Consider the following 25,137-nt stretch of genomic DNA (forward strand, 5'->3'; position numbering starts at 1 on the left):
TAAATGTTTTATCGGGGCAAAAAAATTCATTTTTCAATGTAATTTCCCTTCCCTTTTCATCTAAAAATTGGTAAATAAGAATAAAAATTGGCAAGAAATTACAGATTCTTTTTTACGTAATAAAGGTTAGGGGTGACTTTCGTTTTTTTGGGGTCGTGGTCATTGCCTTTTTTTGTAGTTTTTCCAGTCGTCAAATTGTGGGTCACCCCGAAAATTAAAAGTTGTTAAAAAGGAAAAAAGGCCCGTGGGATAAATTTTGAATTCCTTTAATCCAAAAGTGGTATTTTGTGGGTTGAAATACTTTAAGTGGGTTAGAAATGTTTAAGTTTTCCCAATTTTATCCCTTTCCGTAATACGAAAAACCCTATTTAAATTTTTCGTAGTTATTTTTGGTCTTTAGTGAAAAAAGGGTTTTGGGAAAATCTTGGCCCCGTAGAAGTACAACATTTCGTCGTTAAAATTGTAGTCGAAGTAATGCCTGTAGTTGTAGTCGTGGTAGTTGTAGTCGTGGTAGTTGTAGTCGTGGTAGTTATAGTCGTGGTAGTTGTAGTCGTGGTAGTTGTAGTAGTCGTGGTAGTTGTAGTCGTGGTTGTTGTAGTCGTGGTTGTTGTAGTCGTGGTAGTTGTAGTCGTGGTCATTTTCGTCGACACACACGTACTCTTCAAAGTCATAGTCGAAGTTTTGTTGTTGTCCTATCAGAACTAAAATTGTAAGAATAACCATCTTGGTTAAAAAACAAACTTGGTTATCTCATTAAACTGAACTATGTATTCTAATATGCATCCTCTTTGTGTGTTAAGCAAGCAGTAAGCTGTATTCAGCGTACACAGATACTAGTAACACATTAGCTATATAAATCGTACATTTATGCGGCGCAACATAGGTTACCAAATGTGGTTAAACGGTTAGCTTACGAGTATGATTAACTTAATTGTTTAAATACCTCTTTCAATATCAAGATTATTGCCAGGAATATGACCACTTTTTGCAAAACAGTAATCATTGGATAGTTTCCGTATGTTTCACATGTGGCAAGCTTATGAGTGGTTGGTGATGTTGTCTTATTATATGAACTCGTATTATAACAAGAGGTCGTGCTGTTGCACTCCGTTGAGTTAATGCATATACATGTATATGTTGTTCTGCATACAGTAGACAGTATACAACCTGTTTTGTTTGAAGTTGCGGATATAGTGTCTGAATCCCTGAAGAAAAAAGACTTTAGATAAAGATAATACTAAATGTGAAATATATTTTACATGCAAAAATAAATTAATAAATAAATTAACAAATAAAAGCAAACGATGATTTCCATGAGTTATCTGATAATAAAACATCCCCAAAGGCCTACTTTTTATATGTTTGAAAGTGCATTCAATATTAAGCACTTACGATAATAATAATATTTGAATCAATAATCCTAAGTTCTTAAGTCGACTAGCTATAATTTGATATTTTAACCAATCCTCTTTGACCTAGTAAGCATATGGAAATAAAGAAATCAATGCTTTTTCTATCAACTTACTGGAAGCGCACGTATAGCTTGGCGATATCATTTACGAACGCTGTCAGTGTACCTAGAAATATCAGGTATATAATCAAGCTCATGATGTGAAACTTTTTGCCTATATGTTGCCACTTATGTTTAATCAGAGCTTTAACAAGAGGGTGATCGACAAGTTGTCTGTAAACTTCCTTTTTACCGGGATCTTTAGAGGTTTTATCTCTTTTATGTTTCAGCTGAAATCAAGATATGAAACATGGTTAATCATAGCAAAGAAACAAGCTAGGAGAGTTATAGCTGAAACTACGTGTAACATTTAATTGAATGAAGTTTACTGAGGACATCGATAAAGATCATTTAAGCGTGAAACAAACATTTCGAAATAGTTATTTTCTTAACTTGACTTATGTTCATACTGCTGCCAATGAAGTAGAGAATATGGATGGATACCTTAACCTTTCACCCCATGAGCATATTGTGAAAAATGGCCATTTCCATTGAAAAGCCAGCTGTTACAAGTTCAAACTGCTATGAAACGATAAAAAATCTTCAATACTGTAAGACATGTAAGCTTGTTATTGTTTCTGAAATATTCTATTTTTAGAATCGTTATTTATTTATTAAATAATTACTTATTGTCATTTTTTGCATTTAAGTAATGTATACGCAATATACCTATTCCAATAAGGACAGTAAAGTAATTATATTGTTTTCAGCATTCTAATAATTCACTATGTATAAACGTTCCTAAAATTGAATGTTACCTTTCTCCGAATTTCATGTTAGATTGTTGACATTTAAGGAAGCACGATTATTTCTTTATTCCTGCATTAACATGTCTGTTACTCCACAATTTTTGTAGTATCCATTATGTTTTGATGTTATAATCAGTAATTGTTCATGAAACATGCTCTAATCAATTTATTTTTGTCTAAATAATAATTCCTAAAACTTTCCCAAAATGTTCATGGAAGCTGCCATCTTTGTTTTAGGTACACGAGTAACGATATCTGTAGTTTGTTTAGAACTGAAGCATATCTGACTTTATTGTGTAACATGTATTTTGTATTATGTGATTATAATGTTTGCTTCTCAAATTGTTCAAGAGATTTACTGTAATAGTTTATTTTTGTAAAACAAGACCGCACTGTTTGTTTGGTCAGTCGCGTAGTAAAGTTGGGTTGTTGAATCACCCTAATTCTCTTTAAATTGTAATAATCCTGCTAAATTACCATAAGTATTTAATTGAGATGTATTTAATAGCATAAGTGTTATTTCTCAACATAATGATTACTTACAACTTTATATGTTTACTTTGTATTTTGTTATTATGATCTGTTGAGCTGTTTACTCATTTTAGGATGGGAATTTCTGACCGATTCTGATTTGCTTAGATAAATCCTAAGTGCATTCTCATTGGTCGGGAATCCTTTCCTAAATTCCTAAACGGCTCAAAGGTTTATAAATAGAGCGACAGTCCTCATTTTGGAACAACAACGCCCACTAAAGTTGCTTAGGCGCGATAATTCAAAACTGAGCAGAAAACATCAAAAACTGAATTTTAGTAAGTTTCTATTTAGGAAAGACTCCTAAATCACATTGGAATATGTATTAAACTTTTATTAAGCAACTTTTCCTGAATGAGAGCTGACGTTCTTCATGCTGTAACTTTTAATCCTAAATTAAACAAATATTAGACCAAAGAATCCGAACTTGATAAAAGCGTTGTTGACTTATATTTTAGGAAATCATCAAACCACTTAACATAGCGCCTTATGAAATGATGCTGAAACCTATTTCTGTATATTGATGATAAGATATAATTAAATGTTAGTATATATATGCAGTTTATGTATACAAAATTGATGTATACACTATTAAACCAAAGAATTGAAACTTGATGAAAGCGTTGTATTATTTTTCCGGAAATCCTAAAGAAAAGAGTCTACTAATATAACATTGAAACCGGGTGCTGTATATTACTGATGCTAAGTTAGCATATATGTTTATACAGTAGAACTTGTGGCGTATTTTTGAAACAGCTATCCTGACACTGCGGAAAAAGTACGTTACAATACTGATGAAACTTGACACAAATGTTCACTGGACCATGGCCTCTGTAACAGCATGCTCAATCAGAAATTTCCTGTTACCATGGCAACGGGGAACGTCTCAAAATTGCGAAAAATTACTATTTTGCATTGTTTTTACCCCCATCAAAACTGATTTCAAAGTGCTTCAACTTCTGAATGAATTGAGATAGAGTAAAAGGCTTTGCAGCATCGGTTACTAGTTACCCTGAGATCGACCTGAGGCCATTTTTAGCCTGTAACATGTCCAAAACTTTCTTGACGATGAGGGGGACTACCGCCCCCTTCAACACCCCAAAACAGAAGGGGCGCATCCCTCTTCTGGCAACCCCCTTATGTACCATTTTGATGGGGGCGGCGACGAAAAGTGGTCACTTTTTTAACAACATTTTTCAAACGAAAAACAGTGTTTGGGGCCTAAATAGGGCATATATTCACTGTTAGAGGCCTCAAAAGGGGGCAAAAAGCCATCAAAACACGTTTATATGAGGTAAAACGTTAAAGATCGTAAAAAATGAAAATCTTGCAAATTTGGTTTCATTGACTCTGTTCATGGAAAAAAGTGGTAAGTGGAAACTGCCATCAATTCTTTCAATCACCGGTTAAAGAAAGATTCAATATCAAAATATAATTTTTTAAGTTTTGAATTATAAACATCCGCAGATGTGTTTAATTAAACGACGGGGATCATTGAAACTTTGAAGATGGTTCGTTTGTGCCAACGACAAGCGGTATATGACTGAAGTAAAAACATGCGTATGTCCGAAACGAGCTGAACAAAATGAAATTTTGAAATTTGATCATTCACCGTGTATATCCAGTAACGCAGGAATGTGCAAATAACGCAGGAATTGTGCAAAGGTAACGCAGATTTGTGCAATTTAGTGGCTGAAACGAGCACAGCGATAAGTAAATTGACCAATATTTTTATTGTACACCAAATTGGAAGAAATAAATTAGCGCATACGGTTGCTGAGACATTATAATTTAAACCTCATCAAAAATATTTTCATGAAAATGTTTATTTTTCAAGATCATTCATGAAAATGAAGACCTGACTAGCTGCAGAGCTAGCGTATTGATGGCGATTTTTAGTTTAGTTGATATTTTTAAATACAATAACATATTACTTTATCATTTTTTTTATATCCGCTCTACCTGAGACATTTTCCAATCTACTCGAGTCATATTACACTTAATTTAGCAGATAAAACGTAATTGAGACCATTTTTACGAGGTGACGCTGAATTCGTGAAAGCAGCACTGAACCAACAATGGTTATCTCATTAAAAGCAACTTAATCTTATTTCACCAGCCTCCTTCTATTGTTATACGACGCTTGTAGTTTGGCAAATGTCTTAGGTATACAGACTATGAAAAAATAATGATTTAAATATGTTAAATGAACATATTTATTTGACGAAACACAAAAATCACCTTCAAAACGGTAATCAGGTTGTCTTTCTCACGAATGATCTAAAGAAGTAAACATATTCCTGAACATTTTATTAATGCTGGTTAAAGTATAATGTCGCAGCAGCCGTATGCACTGATTCATTTCTTTGAATTTGATTTAGAATAAACTATTTTGGTTCGTTTACTTACTGTGTTATTCGTTTTGGCAATACCGTCGCACAGATTCGGCGTTACTTTTCCGTTATTTGCACATTCCTGCGTTACTGAATATGCACGGTGTAATTATGTCTACAGACTACACTGAAGAAAAAAACCTCAGATACTTTTGTACATAGAAGATCATGAAAAATTTAGTTGTCCCAAATATAAAAGAAAGAGGGAAGAAAATGAGTAGTGAAAGTGACAACAACAGTAAAAAATACAAGTTTTAATTGTCCACACGAATTTACGTAAGTTTAAGTATTTATTTTGTAAATTCAGAAATTAAAGTGGGTTTACAACAGTTATTTAGCAGTCACTGATGTTTCACATCCACCATTCCCGAAACAAGTATGACATGTTATTCTTTGTGACCTATATTCACCTATTCAAGATCATGAAAAGAATGGCAAACATCAATATCTACAATTTTCTGTTTCATTGAGTAACCTGCTTTTGTAGCTTGGTTGTGTAGCATGCGGCATTGTTTGAACGTCGCCTTGCTTTGTTGATCTTCGTCCTCATTTTCTTTGACTACCATTACATTTGCAAAATACATGTACGTATTTTCCAAATTATTAAATTATTTAACTTTTATTTCACTTTAATATCTACTTTTTTAGCACGTTATAGAGTATTTTTCTTACCATTAACATAACAGGATGGTTGTTTCTTATTTGCGACAAATGTTTTGTGTAGGCATCACGAATCTTCCTTTCTGTGGAAATATAAATTTTCTCTCTATTTCACTATATCACATTTAATTAAAATCTATAATATAAATAACTTCCGCAGTTTGTTACCATGACCGATAACACATCGGGATAAAATGTGGTAATGTGTTCTTTAATCATTAAACTGATATGATGTATTTTGCGAAATACAAGTGACATATATGGTGGCTGATTTGATCCATGTCTTATTTTAATTACGTAAGGCGTCGGACGAAACACAAAAATACGACAAAGTCAACATCGTGTCGTACTTTCGCTATACCAAAATTCAATAAAACGACACAGTCGCAATTTTGTCTTACATATACTCCGGAGGACGTAAGGCGAAAACATGTGTTTTTGCGTTGCGCCAAGCGAAGCGAAAATACGACATGGCACAAATGACACGACCCGCTTTGTGAAATTGAAAGTGTGTGTTATTATGCATTAAAATCACTGTTGACATTTTATATTTAGACATGTGACGTAACCACTAAAAGTGTGATGCGCTGAAAATAAGTACGAAACAATCAGGCGCAATTAGCTAAATATCAGGTATGGCAGCATTTATTTGTTAATGTCGCGTTAGAATCAAAATACACATGTTGACTTATGAACATTCGTTCAATTCGTTATGTCGTTCGGATGCGCATCATTATATCACTCGGGCTACGCCCTCGTGATATAATTCCTCGCATCCAGACTCCAAACAATGATTTTATTGAGCGATAAAATCACAGTTTGGGATATATTATTTGTTAAAGAAAGGTATATTTTCGAATAAAACACACCGGTAAACAGGTAATAAAATACTAACATTATGTCAGATGAAATCAATGTATCATTATACAAGATACAGTTACGGGACATTACTTGACTTATTATTAAAACCACTTTATTACATATTGATAATGTGTTAATATTTGTAAATACAACTAATATCTGTTTTCTAAAATTAAAGTTGTAATACATGAACATCATCAATTACTAATTAATATGATATCAACTGTTATTTTGTACTTACCTTTAGCATCTACATGTTCCCATTTGGATTGATATAACCATTTGCAGTAGTACTCCTGCTGAGGTGGCCATGTATGTAAAAGGTAAGTATCATCCAAGAGCTCAAAGTGGTAATTAACTTTTCCTGTAGTTTTTACTATGCATCTATCCAATAAGTCAGAGATAACTTCTGAAAGAACACGTTTTGATGAAGTATTATCATAATGATTATTGAAATTAAAAATCCAGACCCGTTTAAAATAAAACACATTTTTATATAACTAATAATTCTAACCAATCGACAATCTGCATTACCGTATTTGATCCAAAATATATATTATTCAATTTATTTTCATATACATTGTTACAACGCATAATTTGTTTAGGCAATTTTTTCTTGAACTCACAGTAAATGATAATCAATAAATACTGTAACGTCTAAAAAGTAATTGTTGCCGTTGTATCAGCCAAATCCTAAATACAATAAAACCATTCATGAATTGTTACCTTTTCTTCTAACATAATTTTGACAGGGTCACAAGGCTATTATCGATGATGGTGGTAGTGGTTGTGATTTTGGTGCTTATATTGGTGGTGTTGTTGATAGTGGTAGTGGTTTTGTTGTTGATAATGGTGGTGGTGTGGATGATGATATTTATGTTGGTTTTTATGGGGAGGGGTGATGATGGTGATATTTCAAATTAAACGAAAGATATATAATAAAAAATATATCGGCTTTCCGTTTATTCTTTTTGTTTGCCTATTGTCAGTTTTTTTATGATTTTTAAGCATTTGAAATACACAATTTAATTGCGATCCGACTTATATGACGTGCAACAGGGAAGAGAAAAATACATGTACCTGGATAAAGCTCTAAAAGCCGTCTAAAAGGTGAAGTAATTAAATTGTTGTCATTGCTTTCAAAAGGACTTCCAACTTCAGATGTTGAGTTTTGTAGAGGACGTTGTGTGTTTCTAAGAAGCTTTAAGAGGTAGAACATCTCTGTTTCCTTGATCAGGTACTGAACAATTTCCCTAAAATTATGAAATTAAAGGTCTTTGTTATAAGCTTGGTGCATCAACTAACCGGGTGGTTTTGAAAATATTTTGCGGAGGGAACTTTTTTCTTTGTAAATGTAAACTCCTGCAGAGGCCACGGTTACGGTTACTTAAATATAGCATGGAAGGCTGGGTTCAGGCGTCTATGAAATCCAATTTTTCAATACAGGAAAGTTTGTTCGGAACTTGTCTTGTTAATTAAATCATCGATATTTATCCGAGCAATATGATTGTAGAAAGAGAGATGACTCTGATAGGAGGAACAAAACAAAATTTGACTGAAAATATTAAATGCGAGTTACAAGTTAACGATGTGATTAATCAATTTCACCTCAATGTAATCTAAGAATTACATCTTTTAAAGTATTGTTTTTCTCGTTTAAAATGCAGAACAACTTCTGGAGAGCGATATTTATCAGGATATAAAATTGTGTTTGTTCCTTAGAGGTTTTAGTGGAAACATCCAATGTGAAGACTAACTTTGACTTTAGATATTAACAATACTGTCCTTGTTTCACGATAATTGCCTCACAGAGGGTCGGACAACATTGGATGAACTGTATGAAATACAAATGTGTTAACAGAAAATAAAAAACGTATATCACAGTTGTAATATGAGTTCTAAATTACTTACTTAGAAAGAAAAATAACAACATTTTCTAAAATAAAAGAAACTATAGTAGTAGCAAATACTACAAGTATAATGTTGTGTATAAAAACTTATTAGAAAATCAGTTTTCAAATACCTTTTACTTTCGTTAAGATTGTCCTCTAGTAATATAAGGTCAAGTATGTTATCCCCATAATTATTTGTAGATGTTGCTGCGTCGAGCCAAGTCTGTTCAAACGTTCTTGTATGACATCTGCATTTTTGAATGTCGGACCTTTTTCTGGTTTTACTTATTTTAATGGCCTCAAGGTTCTAAAAGAAGACAGTGCCAAAGTAATGATTTACATCTCGTCTACACAATTGTTACAAAATACAAAAAAATGTAATTGACCACAATACAAATTTCATATTTAAAAGATAAAAGCCATCAATTATATCATGTATCTTGTTTCAGTACAAAAGAAGTATTCTATCGTACCTTTCCTTGAGGAAATAATAATTTGAAAATTTTTGCCGTATTTTCTTCAGGACATGTTTTCAAACAAGCATTATGTAAAGCAGTATTCCCATCTACATCTCTGAAAATACATTGATTAGAGGTTTCATGTATACATTTTGACAGTCAGGATATTGAACAAATAATTGTACACAATTTAAATATATAGTTTAAGAGTAACATTCATCTTGAAACAAAAAAATGAGATTTTGGAAAGAAGCAGATCTCGATCTAACTATCCCAGTCTGTTTCAGTCATTCTTTACAATTCTGTAAATATTAACGTCTTTCCGAATTTTATTACTACAAAATTGAATTAGATTCGAATGAAATATATAGATAAACAAGATGACTATTTGAATAAATTAACAAATGCTACGATAAAAGGAAATAACACTATGAAAAGAAATTATAACAATGAACTAAGTAGTGATTCTTGTATTCTAGCGTTATGTTATAAGATTGATTAATAAACTAAAAATCCTGTAAGCTGAAAATATATGCAGTAAGTCACATTGAGAATAAGGATTCGGCAACAAAAGTAAAATTGTGAAAAACGAAATCCCTTAAAAGCGGAAATGAATATGTTGCAGGAACCTGTTCATGAACGGTACAAATAAATGCAAGTTACCGTCCATCGTTTTAAGCAGAATTCAACATTCAAACATAATAATGGTATAATTTTGTATTTAGAAAATCCGCAAATGTGCTCATACGACGGTTTTCATAAAACTGTCAATGTTAGTGCAATTCCATATAAAGCGGTGTATGTTCCTAAAATAATAGAATGCGTGTGCCCTAAAATGTTCATGGCAAGAATAAATCTTACTTGAATTCTAAACTAGCACCAGCTGACATTAAAAGCTTGACAGTTTCAACCTCACCCTTCCGTACAGCTTCATGTAAAGCTGTTCTTCTATTATCATCTCTTGAAAATATAAACAAATCATATAACATCAGTAATATTACCAATTAACAATTCTTTGAATTTTATTATGTGAATTTGGTAGATAAGTCCTTATCAACAATGTTACACCCAATGCAAGACAGTAAAATACGTCTATTCTTTACAAAGTTCATTCATGAAATGAAAAACAGAAATAAAGTATTTTTTAATTTTAATGTTTGTGTTTTGGAGAACGAAGAATAATTAATACTAATGTTCACATATAACATTGAATCTATAGACTATATTAAGTTATCCATTATGTTTTGAATTACCGTTTGTATTTTGGCATGTACTCACATATAGTTTACATCTGACTTTCCAGCGTTAATAATTCTTGTCAAATTATCAAGGTTTGTTGCACTTTCAGAGACATACTCGTATATTTTGCTGTCATCATCTTGTCTGTCCAATCAAATTATGGAATTATATGCAATACATTGTAATAATAGAATAACGTTTTTTCTGACCTTTTTTTACGTGAAACTTCAAGGTTTTGTAGGGTAACTTTACTTCAGCATATTATCATAATATGAATTTTGTTCGTAATATCACACTTTAACAGCATGTCCATACACATCTACTATAATATAGGAATTTTGTTAGAAATGTAAAAGAAAAGCAATTATGTAAGATTTCAATATAATGCTAATTAAACTTTCAATTGAATTAATCAAACCTGCAGCTGTGATGGGTATGTAAACATATGAAAGAAAATGATTTGAACGGCACAAATACCTTGCCCTTGCTGCCTTAGAAAGTATGACACTTTGGTTCATTTCCTGAAATATTTATTATTACTTTCTTTAATTATTATATTCAAAATAAAGACATTGACAATGGCAAATTGTTCGTAAAGAACGTTTTACCTCATTTAGGTAGACAAAATCAGAAGAATAAATACATTATTAAATGTAAGATCATATTCGTGCAAACATTTAGCAGTATAAGTCACAGTGAATAACAACAACAACAACAACAACAATAAACACTATATTGTCTGATATTCTATTTAATTTTTCAAAGTAAAATTAAATTTTAACTAGAAATGTGTCCCTAGTACACGGGTGCCCCACACTCCACTATTTTGTCAAGCTAATAACTTTAGGTCAAATATATTTTGGGCTACGCGCGACACAAATTGAAAATTGCTAACTTTTTAGTAAGTCAAAGGCTAAAAATCTTCAAATACTGAATACATAAACAAGCATACCCCCTGTGTATAACATGCTGACCAACATTCTTGTAAATTTTCAGGACTACAGGTAAAATACTTTTTAATCATGAACGTTGAAGTTGAAAGTTACAAATTTATACTAAGTTAACGGCAATAACTCTAACAAAACTGTTATGTGCACAACTTCGCATGCCGATCAACAATCCTGTAAAATTTCATGACTCTTGGTCAAATACCCTTTAATCTTTATACGACACAAATTGAAAAATGCCAATGTTACTTAGTCAAGGGCAATAACTCCAGTAAATCCGAGGTACACAACTTCACTTGTTGGCCAACATTTCTGATTTTATTGAACTCTAGCAGAAGCACCTGTAGAGCTACATGTTACATAACATGATAACGAACGGACGGACAATGGTAAATATAAATGCCACCCACTATAGTGGGTGAACACAAAACGTATATATAGCTTATAATTTAATATTCGATGTTGGAAACTGTGAGCATATACATTACCTTCAGTTCTGTTCCTTCATTTTCAGTTAGTAGTTTTGCTGTAGCCATCTGGAATAGTATTTCCAAATATAACAACACGTCCGTCACATAGCCGAGTACATTTTTCGAATCAAACATTAAATCTAATGCTTTATATATATTATACCAAAAAATAAATGCTTAAAAATAACGAACCGTTTAAATGGGACTGCATATTGTTGTCATCGAGTTATAGTGATAATAGTGGTTAAAATAGTAAACCGTGTCATAACAAGCCTCCCTCCTCCCCCAAATATTCGCTCAAGTTCGATAGCAGCAGGCGTTCAATACCTGCTGTTTAAGATGACGATTAACTCAAAGAGGATAACAACTGCTTTTTCATTTTAAAATTTCCAGAATCATTCAAAAGTCATTCGACATACAAAACAATTTTTATGATAATTTTCCTTGGACCGAAATTAACTTATACCATCTTTTAACACTCCAGCAAAATACAACAACAACATCAACAAAAAAAAAACAACAAAAAAACAAAAACAAAACAAAGATGAGTCAAAAACAGCAAAATATCACAATTCATGAAAGTATGCAAATGGTACGAATTTTGAGATGGTGAATATTGAAAATAAATGATTTCCAAAAATAGATTACACTCATGGTGCTTGACAATACAATATTTGTTTTCATTATGTTTTTATTTTTTGATATTATTGTTATCATTTTTATGAATTCTTATTATAGAAAGAAAAAAAAATGGTTTGCATAATGACCCGGATCTATAGTCTCGGATTTTGGGTAATCACGACTGCTTGTACAGACCGAAGTAATTAGTAAATGTTCAATGCTGTTACAAAGCTTGGCCGACAGTTTGTGTTCAACTTTTTTCTGCATCTTACATAATACATGTAAATTTATATAAAACGGAAAATAATTTTTTCAAACATTTTGATTTTTAGTAGCGCATGTGCAAAAACCTCATGGGAAAAATATTTTTATCAAGCACCGAGTCAAAAGTAACGTCCCATAGTGTGTCTATTTGACTTTTGAGAAGACTGAAATGAAACCGGATTATTTTGGAAACATTTCTGCCTACCAAAAAAGTAAATTATTTACATGTACTTTAATAAAGCAGATAATTTCATGTTTTAAAGCACTTTTATTTTATAGCATAATGCATTATGGTTTAACTTGAATAAATCATTGAAAAGAAGTTATAGATGTTTCCTATGGAAGCCTTGGAGGGTCACTTTTGAGTTTCGACTTACGAATATTTTACTTTTGTCTTTCGACTTTTGACTTTTGATTTGTGACTTACGTCTTATGACGTTTGGCTAACCCATTTTACACGTTCTTTAGAAGCTGAAAGCAGCAACTTTGGTTTCAGGTATGTTTTTTAAACGTTTTAAATAATTTCATCGAGATTTGTCATGGAGGAGAGGATGTGTTAAGGAGGGAATTTAATGTTATTTGATATAATCCCATAGTGGTTATATATCACAGACTTTAATTCCACAAGTGTGACTGTGTGTTTTGTTATAAATATGTTCATTACATTAGTGCTTATACATTGTTTGTCCTTATCACAAAATCTGTCCATGAGTAACAAACAAATAACTGTTTTACAAGTAGAAAGGAAATACAAGTTTTACGTCTTAAAATGGCATGGTGCACAGTATTAAACATGTATCGCAATTCAGCATTTTATTGAGCTAACACAGAATCGGTATTTCTCTAAAGTACTTAGATAGTTTTGACCAATTTCATAAAGAACGACAAGTGCTATGTTCATACACACAAGTACAAAGTTAACTTATAATTGTTATCGAGCACCATTTGAAATTAGCATTAAAGGGACTCCACTGAAGTTTTTTTGTCATGACGGGACTGGAAATATATTTTTGAGATTATTACTCTATTTGATGTAGATCTATACTAATAACTTATGTGCCACATTTCAGATCATTAACTCGCTCCGTTTTTCCATAATAATTATTATAATGGTGAAAAATAACCCACAATTGAAAAGCGTTTAAACGCTTTTCACTCAAATCAGACAGAGAATAGCACAAACATACGATTTTCAATGTATTTCATGTAAATTTCTTAGTTATATTTTATTTATATTTCTGTTTTAAGTGATTGTGTTGATCTATGCGAAAAATTAAAATTTTATGTTTTAGGCTTAATAACCTCAGTGGAGTTCCTTTAATGTCTAATTTTGCTGTATGTTTCAACAATGCAGAAAAGAACACTTAAGAACAAACATAGATATAGGACCAGTTAGAACAAAATATCCTACTAGCATTTAAATGTTATACTTTTTTTCGCACCTATCAATCTTTAAAAGACCGAGCTAAGAGATTTACCCATTTTATATACTATGACTGTATAAAGATTAAGATAAAAGATAAATTCTTATTTCAGACACAACTACTGGACAAAGGTTACGAGGATGAAAACCTTGATGTTGATCTGTGTCTTCATCATTATACTGTTCGGCATTACCAAAGCTACCGTACCAAGATGCCTACCCTCAACATTTATAACAAACAAAACTCTGCTGATAATAGAGAACTTTCTGGTACGGTGTGGCATCACGACGTCATTTAGTACAGAGAACAGAATTTTCAAACGCTTAAATTTAAAACGGCATAATGGAATATATAATCCTTTTGAGACTGTGTCTGATGTTATAAACAGAGAAATACAAACAAGTGGACAATGCATAGGATACCGTACAATGTGGCGTAGGTTAATGCTGGATTACAACATGTACGTCAAGGGGGACGACGTCATGGAAATAATGAGAGCGCTTGATCCAGATGGTATTGAGATGCGGAAAGCTCATCGCTTCTGCCGACGCGTATACTACGCCAAAGGACTAGTTTAATATGACATATGGACGGTTAAGACAAACTAAAACCAAAAGGATTTTGTATCCATGGTGCTGTAGAAAAAAATATGGTTAGAGGTTTCGGACTCAAATAACGACCCACACCTTATTGCAAGATACTTTTAGACACATTTAATGAACATTATTAAGTCCCCCCAACCCAATACTATATACGTTGTGATATTGGTACGGAAAACTGCATTGCTTTACTATTGCAGCAATACTTCAGACACGATTCTACAGATCCGATTGCTGGTACTCGAAGCGTTGTAGTTGGAAAAAGCACATCTAACCAACGCATTGAGAAGTGGTGGTGTACATTACGACAAAATGGAATCTATTGGTGGATTATTTTTTTCAAAGACTTACGCGATACATGTGTATTTAATGATCTGGACCCGATACAATATGGGAACTTAAATTTTTGGTCCATGGACCTCATACAAACCGAGTTAGACCGGATTGCACATGAAATAAGGCAACTAACCAGTTCTTCTGTTATTTGTGGTAAACCTGAACCAGGTCTGTATGAAACTCACGACTTCGGCTATGCAGTTAACTTGAGAGGCGTGTTTGCAAAGAACATGTATTCACGCCCAAAAAGACAATGTGAGGAATTCGTAGAATTAGCACCCCTTCTGAAGCTAGACCTACAGATGCCATGGGACGCTGATTCAGCACTACAACTGTGTACCGAGTTGAACGATTTACTTTTGAAAATAGATTTATTATAAATACGCTTTGAAACGTCTAATACTGATTTTTATACGTGTTATTGATATATACTAGGTTACTTTAGGTTAAGTTTCAAAAAATGATGTTTTAAAATCATAAAGACGATAGTCTACGATTTCACTTCATTATATGGTTGTTTTAAGATATTGGTTTGTAAATATTGAGCAAATTACAATATATTTGTAAATTATCATTTAAGTTATAACCACTTTAATTTGCACTGTAAGGGATTGTAAAGTTGACAACATTGTTGAGTGGTATACCTAAAGGACACCTGTATGCAAAATTTAAGCAAAATTTACCGTACGGATTTGGAGTTGTAGGCATTATTATGAGTCAGAACATATACATTAAAAAGGCACATGTATTGAAAGTCTAATTTTAACTTTAATTTAACATTGTTGTTTTCTTTATCGTATTGATGTTTTTAAATGATAATCAAAAACAGAGATATTGTTTAAAATATGTTTTAATAAATTAGGAATCAAACGTTCTACCTCTGTAATCCGCCCACTAAGCTACCTGTTTAGGAATAACTGTTGCTTAACGATAAGATATTTTTTGTCAACAGTTTGGGCTGTTACTTGAAATTAATTATAGCTGTCATATGCTGCTGTACAGATCTTAATATCCGTTCCCAGGAGACTCGCCAATCGGAAGGTTCCCGAAGGACGGATATTCCAATCCGATTGGAAATTTATGTCCTTACACCCGTAACTATTTTCGTACAGTAACGTATGAAATTACAACTTCATTCACAACGGCGAAATAACGTCATTCAAAGCATGCCATTGTATAGCACGCGACTCATCTGGCACCCCCATGACAGATGAAATATCCGGCATGGGTAAAATTAACGGAAATACCAGTCTGATATGCAAGAAATACTCTGTCAAATCATTGTAATAGTTTATGTTTATAACTGAAAGTCTGGGTTTCTATTTAGTGATATAAATCCCATAGTATTCAGATTATATCACTCATAGTGTTGTTAACATAGCTTTGCCGATTTTTGTGGCCTACGTATTAAGTTATGATTCCTAAGTTTCCCTATAAACGTATTGTGTTTTCTTTTTTCTTTAAAAACATTTTTCTCGTTTAAATTTGACAATTACTCCCACTAAAGTTTTTTTTTTTCCCCCCAATTTAAATGACATTATTCCCCCTGTTAAATTCTTTTTTTTAAAAATAAAAAACTGCCCCTAAAACTTTTTTTTAACCCCTTTTGACAGCCCTTTGCTCAATCGATTTTAAGTTTTCCGTAAGAAAGAAAATTTCAAGGAAATTTTTTAAATTGAAAAATTTAAAATTTTCATCTTTAAAAAATTAAATTTAAAATTTTTTGTGACAGGGGAACACTTTCAGGGGCTTATTTAATTTTTAAGAAATTAAAGAAAAAATTTCCCTTTTTAGTCTTTCGATTTTTAAAATTTTTTTTCCCAAATTTGTCAAGTTTTTTTTTCCCAAGTATTTCCCCCTTTAATCATTTTACATGTATAAAGAAACTTTGTGGGGGCCTGAACCATTATATAAATCAGCATAAACACTTTAATGTCAATAGAATAAGAGAGCTATTACATTACGTTGGTATCATTGTTAAACTTAACGGACATAAAATAATAAGAGTATATTAATTAAGAGACCATTGTTCTAGTAAGTGAATGTGAGTAAGACACTTGAAGTTGTTGAAATACATTCCTGCTTTATATAAAATTAAATGGAAGAAAATAAACCGAAATAATTTTGTCTTGTTTTATAATAATTATTGCAATAGCAGTTTTGGTCTCTGAGAATATGGCATCGTAAATTGTTGAAAGAAGCCGGAAATGGATGATAATCAGGTAAAACTGAATGAAAATTGAGTGATTCAGACTAAATCGGATAATTGCAGTAATTTGCAGCTACGTGTTGAATGACCCCGAAAAACATAGTATTGAGATATTGAAACCATTAAATTCTTTAAGATTCCATTATTAAACATAATGTTATGATATCGTTAAAGCAGCATACCTCAAGATCCATGCTTATTTTCATAACAATTCGGAAAAAATGTATTTAAAAGTACAATATTGTGAAGTGAACAAAGGTAGCAGTTTACACTTACAATCTACGTAAAATAGCCCCTACTGTATTATATTGTTTGATTGCAATCAGATGACCTTGTATCGACCATTATTCCAGAACAATTTCTCGTAAAGAAGACAAATATTACCGAAGTTTGACTGAGCATTCAGATTTTCTTCACCATATTTCTAATGCGTTACTAACACAGCAAGGGCTATTTTTTTATATATCTAAAATGTTCATGAAAATTAGAGCAAAAATCTTGAGCGTGCTGCTTTGGGGATATGATATCACAGTTACGCAGTATTTAAATTGTATGTTTATATCATGTCTTGGAAATAAGATGATCTAATTTTTTATTTATTCCTCCAATTTTTTGAAACATTAATGTTGTACGGTATTTCTGTGCATAGTATCTCGTGGCCATGACTACTGGAATGTTTGGGCTATTTTATCAAGGCAAGTAGACTGTTCCAGGTTTGATGACGCCTTGAGCCTTTCTTATTTTTTTACATAAAAAATGACAATTGATATTAATAAGCAGATTGAAACTTCCTAAATACACACACATGCTGACTTCTGTCTAGTAAGTGCAGTAGGTTAGTGTATTTGAAAATGTATACGCTTATAACCATACAGTCATAGGATCGGATTAAAAACTATTAAAAGTTGGTGTTACTTTTCAAATGCTTACAAGTGCGTGAGATGGGTAACTTTTGTAAACTGTTTGATGTGCACTATGATAAGACGCTAGTAATAAATACATGATATTTAATGTAAAACAGTGTCCTTGATAGGATTCTACTACAAAATTACTTTTAAAACTTTTAAAATTAGCAATCGACGTTACAGGAATATATTTTTTTGTAAAATTAAGGACTGCATGCGGTTATACATTGGCCAATAATAATAATTCGTACAAGGCTTAAGTGAGACGAAAAGAATTTTTTAATTAAATTGCACTCCCTTATTTCAAGTGTATTATTTCCTGCTCCGATGGCATTGTTTCCGTTAAAGTGTTTATACATAATGTGTTAACAAAAATACATGTTAAATAGAATAGTGAAACGTCTGTTGCTTCTTATTTGTATTTCCTAACATGCATGCTTATTGTTTAAGCAGAGGTTGTGGATCTAAAAAATTCAAGATAACATTTTGCCATAATAGTATTTTATTTTATATTAAATAATCCATAGTATATACCATCCACGTGAAATTTAGAACGAAATGCATCGATAACGTTCAAGATACAAAATGACCGCAGAGTATTTTTTTAACATCTTTTTTTTTCATTATAATTTTTTATTAATATTAAAGCATAAGTATTTTAGTATGTATAGTTGGTCTATCATAATTATGATAGTCATTCTCTCGAAATATATTACTTATTATATACAACTTGACAGAGAAAAATGAACATAATGTAACCTTAGTTTGTTGTTATATTAATATAATTTTTACATTATGCATACGGCTGTGTGCGACGAGTTCAATGTACATCTAAATCCAAACTTTGATACGCAAACGCAACATTCGCCTTAAAATTGCATTCTAATAAATTTCCTTGATGGTTTAACGGAAGGTTTTGTTTACATGTCTTTCAGATACTATTGTCGTTAACTATCCTTTGCGAAGCACGGAGAGATAAAAAGATAATATTGCAAAGTGAAGTTAAATATATCGGACGATCACGTGATACAAGTAAGAAACAACGATTATATGTAAATAAACCATGACAAAAACATACTAACCGTTTCTTTATTTGACATCCGAAATATCAAGTATATAATGCAATACAACACACCACAAAGTTTATCAAATGAATAATATGAAGAAGAAAAAAGTATTGTATCCTTTTCTATTCGAAATAAGTGTTAAGAAACAATCACAAAGGGAAGTAAAGTATATCCTTTTAAGTATATTCAAGATGCTCGTGAAAGATAAAGCCACCTACGTTTACAAAAAGTGTTATCATTCAGATCATCAGCGATTAAAAAAATGTTGTACCTAAAACAATTGAGTCTCAATCAATTCCTTGAATAACTTGTTGAAATTGTAACAATTACAACAATTGTATCTACATGTACTTCTTAGAATTTTCCGTGAATATAACAATACAAAAAGGGATTTTCCGAAGTAGACTACAAGTGGAATGATTGGTTAGACATAACAATATCAAACGGAACAAAATGCAGATATAAAGTGGCAAACCAATGCACCAGTATGGGGTCCAATCTGAAGCATAAAGATGGACACGTGTCATCCAATTGCCTGTAATTTGCACGTGTTAAAAAATAAAGCTCGCTGTTTGTTATCGCGTGCCGACATATAAGATTTTACGTGCGCACTTAATTTAATAAATCGTAATTTAAGTATTTAAACGTATCATGCTTTTATTAAACGTCAGCAACAGATCGATTCACTGTAGATTTGCCAATTTACATGTAGATATATCTATAACATAATTCTAGGTTAATGCTTACTAAGACAAAATGTTTTGTAAAAATAAATTGCTTTACATTATAAATAGTAAAACCGGCTTTTGATATTTAACCTTTCCGTCAAGGGTTAACTCATCTAAAATGAAAACAATGACTCGATAAAATATATATAGATATATCTTTATCATTTAATAAGACTACTTTAATCTTTTTGGTCAAACAAAATGCTTTATGGTGTATGCATAATATTTAGTACATTGATGATAACCTAGTCATAGATACCTTTAAAAAATGGTTCCGTTGATGGAGACTCCTAATCTTTCTGTTTATAATGCCGTTGTTTATGTACAGATCACCATCATGTGCTCTATATTTTCGTTTTTCGATGGGGCATTTATGTGTTGGTGAATGTATCATATTTAGCACTATGTATCATTTGTGGATAGCGCCCCTTTCCAAGAAAGAGCAAAATCCTTAAATGATATCAACATATTATCTAGGAGCATCCAACCTCGTTAACCATATTATTATTATATAGAAATTTATATGTTTTGTCGTATTGCAATATTTACATTATTCTGCCTCTCCCAAGCGAGATGTCATGTGAAACCACTCTTCGTTTAATATTGTTCCCTGAAGCTCTTTGATTTGGTAATTTTATATGACACAGTGAATCAGCTTAAAGTGTATGAGCTTCTTTCCCATTTACCAAAGAATTATTTCCCGTGAATACACATGCCATCTCGACTTCTTGTCACGTATTGCCATGTTTCTATTTTTTGTATGTATATATATTGATGCTTTGTCAATGGCTCTTTTTAGGGCTTTAGAACAAATAAAAGTTCTTCTTCTTTTATGAAAGTGTAATTATGATTAAGAAAAATACAAATGAAAATGTATAGGATAGTACCAAATACATGGTGTAATGTCAATATTTGTTTAAATATGAGGTAAAGGGTTAAAGGTTGACGTACTTGTGTCAGGGTAGTTGCTTTTGTACAATAACTGTTTGCATCTCATATCAGAAAAAAATTGTCTGTTGAAATTACCGAATTGCTTTAATAAAATTTGGAAAAAAAAAGATGCCGGTATAATATCGTTACAAACGTTATTCCTATGAATCGAAAATTATGTCAGCTGACTTTGAAAATAATGCATGGCAAATTATCGCTGTGAAGTTAAATGTAACTAATCAAAGTTTGAACTGTAATTGTTTCATTACAATTTAAAAATCATAAACGTCCGTCGTAAAAGGAAGTATTTTACAAAGACTGTTATCGAATTCAATGACAAACAAGAGCTGTGCGTTAGACAGCGCGCTCTACTATTGTGAAACCATGCCTGTAAGTGGAAATGATGATCACTAAAAATCATTAAGTGATTCAAAGCAATAACTCAGAAGTAAGTACGGTGGTACGAAAAAATTAACCAACTTTGAGTAGGATAGTTCTTTTATTTTTTTAAAGAATAAGACTAAATCAGTCTAATCTGTATATAAGCGATCGGGTCTCATCAATACGAAACTCCGTATGAGACATTTTTACTTAATCAATTCAAATGTATGAGTTCAGAAGTTTAAAATCTCTTCATATAAATGTTAATTCACGATTTAATGATTTAAGCTTCAATCAGAAAAACTTCACGAGTTTAACGATTCCAACTTCATGAATTCAACCACTTGGGTTTATTGTTTAAACTTATCGGGTGTATCTTCTATAATTCCAAGTTAAAGCCTAAATAATGAACGAAATCAACTGTGCGAAGTCAACTTTAAACAGTGCATTTGCAAGAATTCAACATCAACAACACGCTTTTAGCTCAACAATTACATTTTCATGAATTTACGATTTCAAGTACATGAATACACAATTTCAGCTTGATGAATTCAATCTCATGAAATCACAAATTCAAATTACATATTCACGACTTCAACTTCATTAATTCAACATCACGTGAAAACTTCTGACCATAGCTTCAGAAATTAAATATTTCATCTTCCCGATTTCAGCCTCACGATGAATTCAACTTCATGAATTAAACTTAACAAACTCAACATCACAGATCAATAGTCTTGAATTCACAAATAAAACATCATTAATTAAATTTCATGAATTCAAGATTAAAATGCCACTATTTTACTACATGAACTCAATGTATTTAGTCCTAGATTTGAACTTTACCAATTCATGAGTTGAAATTTTGAACTCATTTATTTAAAAAATGAATCTTTGAAGCTTAAGTTGAAACCGTTACTTAGGCGCATGCTCGAAAATGGCGGACGTATATTTTCAAATGTTTGCAATAGTTAGAAAAATCGGTGATTAGAACATATATATGGATATATAACTTTTTTATTACATTACTGGCATCTTAACTCATCTGTTTCATATATAATACGGACTTATATTGGTTTCTAATGACAAGAAAACGTAAAAAGGAAATATTTCTCGATTGAACGATAACAAAGATTCAAAGAGAAAGATGGGGGCAAACACTCAACAAAACTTTCAGTCTCCGAATCTTCAACAAGCAGCTTCTGTCAGTCTTTTATGCTGCCGCCTCTGTATCATCCATCACCCCCTTTTGTAACAAATCAAACATCACCTATATTATCTCAGCAAAATGTAAACAATTTAAATACGGACATTTTACAGGGGATTATACAACGTTTCGACGATATGGACACTAAACTAGGCAAATAGAATAAAATTCAACCAACTGTCGAGAAAATAACGGAACGCTAAAACAACCTTGATCAAAAGTTGAACGCTTTGATAAGCGAACAGTATGATAGTGTAACGACACGTTCTATCGAAAATAAAGGTGATATTTCTCAATTAAGTGGTGATGTCAAATTTTTGACTGCTGAAATGAAAAATTAAAGTCGGCAAACTATTCTTGTAACGAAAATATTATTGATTTGAAATGTCGCTCGATGCGAAATAATCTCCTGTTCTTTGATGTTGCAGAGGGTACTACGTTCAATCCCGCTCCTCTTGGCTGTGTTCAGTCAACCGTGACGGATTCTACGGGTGACACGGACAAAACTTCTACTAACCAGACTTCCCCAATCTCGAATTCTGATGATTTCCATAATCCTGCTGGACATGGTAGCATTAGTGCACCAGCCTTATTTTCTTCTGTCGTAAAAAGCGATCATGAAAATTGTGTAGCAAAGGTATTCACTTCCTGTGATAAAATCCTGCGCATTAATGATACTCGCTCTAAGATTAACAAAATATGATCCTCGCTCTAAGATAAACAAAATATGTGCACGTTATAAGTGATTTTATTGTACATGATTTATATACCTGCTCTAGTCTTTTATCTATACAGCCAAACAAATGTTGTAACAGTGATCTAACATTGAAAAATGTAAACAAAATAAATATTGATAAAATTATTTGGAATGATGATAGAAGCTACGAATATTAATCTTTGATAGAAAATGAAGATACAAATCTTGAGTCAATCGTAAATAGCATAATTTCAGATGATACCAATATTAATACGGGTGTAGATAAATTTTCATCTATTCTTTATGAAAAAGCGTATAACGATTTTGGAAGGTCATTCAATGTATCTAGGTCAAATAACCGTAAGTTTAAGAGTCCTTGGTACACGAAGGAATGTGAAACGGCTAGACGTGAGCTTTGCTCAGTAAATAAGCATTATAAATACAATAGAACCAATTGTAACGGCGCACTGTTCATTGAAAAGCGTCGTAAATATCGATTGGCTAAGTGCAGGGCACGTGCGACATTAAAAAGCCAACCGATGACAACAATTACATTCTTTGGCGTCTATTCAGCCCCAAAAGTTTTGGAAAGAAATTAAAAAATTTAAATCAAAAACGCCAAAAGGTAGAAATATAAGTAAAGACGAATTTTTCAATCACTTCAAAAATGCTTTTTTCTGATGACAACGAATTTATATATGATGATGCTAAAATTTTAATAAACAGTGATGTTAGTATCAATGTGGACCAACTCGATATTTTGTTTAGCCTTGAAGAGTGGTAAAAGCGGTGGAACCCCGAGATGTTTATTGCACCGTTATTATGCAAACTATTTAATTTTATGTTTAATCATTGTATTTATCCAGATAGTTGAACTAAAGATGTTATTGTTCCTGTCCCCCAAAAAGGTGAACTTAATAATGTCAATAATTATAGAGGTATAACATTAAGTAGTATTTTTCAAAAATCTGTTCAACTTTATTAGATTATGGGCCGACGACTATAATATGTTAAAGTTACATTTAATAAATTTCATAAAAAACTAAATAGCGACATTTCATTAACAAATCGGGTTTTATATCGACTCCATGTCTTATTTTGGTGTCCAGACAACCAAAATGAGTTTTATTAGCATTAAAATGGGTAACCTCTTTTGGCGAAATGGGAAGTACAATTTCTGTTTGCATGAGAAACTCCGCCTTCGGATCATCCGTATATCAATATTAAACAAGTAGAAAATTGCTGGGAAATGCAGCAATATGATTGTCACGGCGAAAAACACCCCCCCCCCCACACACACACACACACAAAACAACAACAAAAAACAGTTAAATATATTGATAAGGTTTCTCCAAATAGCATTGTGTTGAATTGACATGTTAACTTGTTCACAAGGGTTTTAAATATCATTTTGTAACTTGTTACAAAAGAACCATGTTTATGTAGTGGAGCAGGAAAATTGTCATCCTTGTGTACTGCATACCTCTTGAGTGAGATTTATCAACCTATGAAGGTTTATGTTGATATCTCAAAGGCTTTTGTAGTTATGCTCTGGACAAAATTAAGTATGAAAAATAACAAAGGGCAATAACTCAAAAATAATGCACGGTAGGTTAAATGTCTTGTGTGCTGCACCTCCTCAATGAGATCTGTCCACCTATGAAGTTTCAAGTTGATACCTCTAACACCTTTTTGAGATAAGCTCCGGACAAAGTATGAAACATAACAAATGGCAATAACTAACAAAATATAAAGGGTATCATTCTTGCGCACAACATTCCTCCCCAATAAGATCTATCCACCTATGAAGTTTCATGTTGACATTTCAAAGACTTTTTCAGAGATAAATTAATGCTCCACTCAGGTGAAAAATTTAGTATGGAAAATAACAAAGGGCAATAACTCAAAAATTATGAAGAGTAGAGTTATCACTCTTTTGCACTGCATACCTCATGTGTAAGATCTATCCACCTATGAAGTTTCATGTTGATATCTCAAATGCTTTTGTAGTTATGCTCTGGACAAAATTAAGTATGAAAAATAACAAAGGGCAATAACT

The 25,137-nt window shown here is 32.0% G+C and overlaps 2 protein-coding genes across 2 annotated transcripts in view; both read right to left on the reverse strand.

Annotated features, from left to right (window-relative positions):
* LOC132733519 (transient receptor potential cation channel subfamily A member 1 homolog) overlaps positions 1-19,479 on the reverse strand; it is a 93,276-nt gene extending 73,797 nt beyond the window's left edge. The window contains exon 1 of the mRNA XM_060720175.1: positions 19,407-19,479. The gene's annotated coding sequence lies outside the window, so the exon portion shown is untranslated. The remainder of the gene's footprint in view (positions 1-19,406) is intronic.
* On the reverse strand, positions 908-19,341 carry LOC132733518 (transient receptor potential cation channel subfamily A member 1 homolog). The gene is made up of 12 exons (XM_060720173.1): positions 19,151-19,341; positions 11,729-11,776; positions 10,771-10,814; positions 10,333-10,437; positions 9,916-10,014; positions 9,070-9,169; positions 8,728-8,903; positions 7,785-7,957; positions 6,946-7,113; positions 5,856-5,926; positions 1,526-1,740; positions 908-1,205 (listed from the first exon to the last, which is right to left on the reverse strand). The coding sequence occupies exons 1-12, from the start codon at positions 19,166-19,168 to the stop codon at positions 923-925; spliced, it is 1,500 nt and encodes a 499-aa protein (XP_060576156.1). The 5' UTR covers positions 19,169-19,341; the 3' UTR covers positions 908-922.
* Positions 19,480-25,137: the final 5,658 nt, after the last annotated feature.

Source organism: Ruditapes philippinarum, unplaced genomic scaffold, assembly GCF_026571515.1.
Source record: "Ruditapes philippinarum isolate M1 unplaced genomic scaffold, ASM2657151v2 ctg5878_1_1_1_1, whole genome shotgun sequence".
Classification (NCBI taxonomy): domain Eukaryota; kingdom Metazoa; phylum Mollusca; class Bivalvia; order Venerida; family Veneridae; genus Ruditapes; species Ruditapes philippinarum.

What these genes read in the sequence shown, in the direction of transcription:
- LOC132733518 (XM_060720173.1), bottom strand. An exon ending in ATGAAGGAACAGAACTGAAG is followed by an intron (nt 10,815 to 11,728) that starts GTAATGTATATG and finishes TAAATATTTCAG; the next exon opens with GAAATGAACCAAAGTGTCAT. An exon ending in TATTATTTCCTCAAGGAAAG is followed by an intron (nt 8,904 to 9,069) that starts GTACGATAGAAT and finishes GTCTTCTTTTAG; the next exon opens with AACCTTGAGGCCATTAAAAT.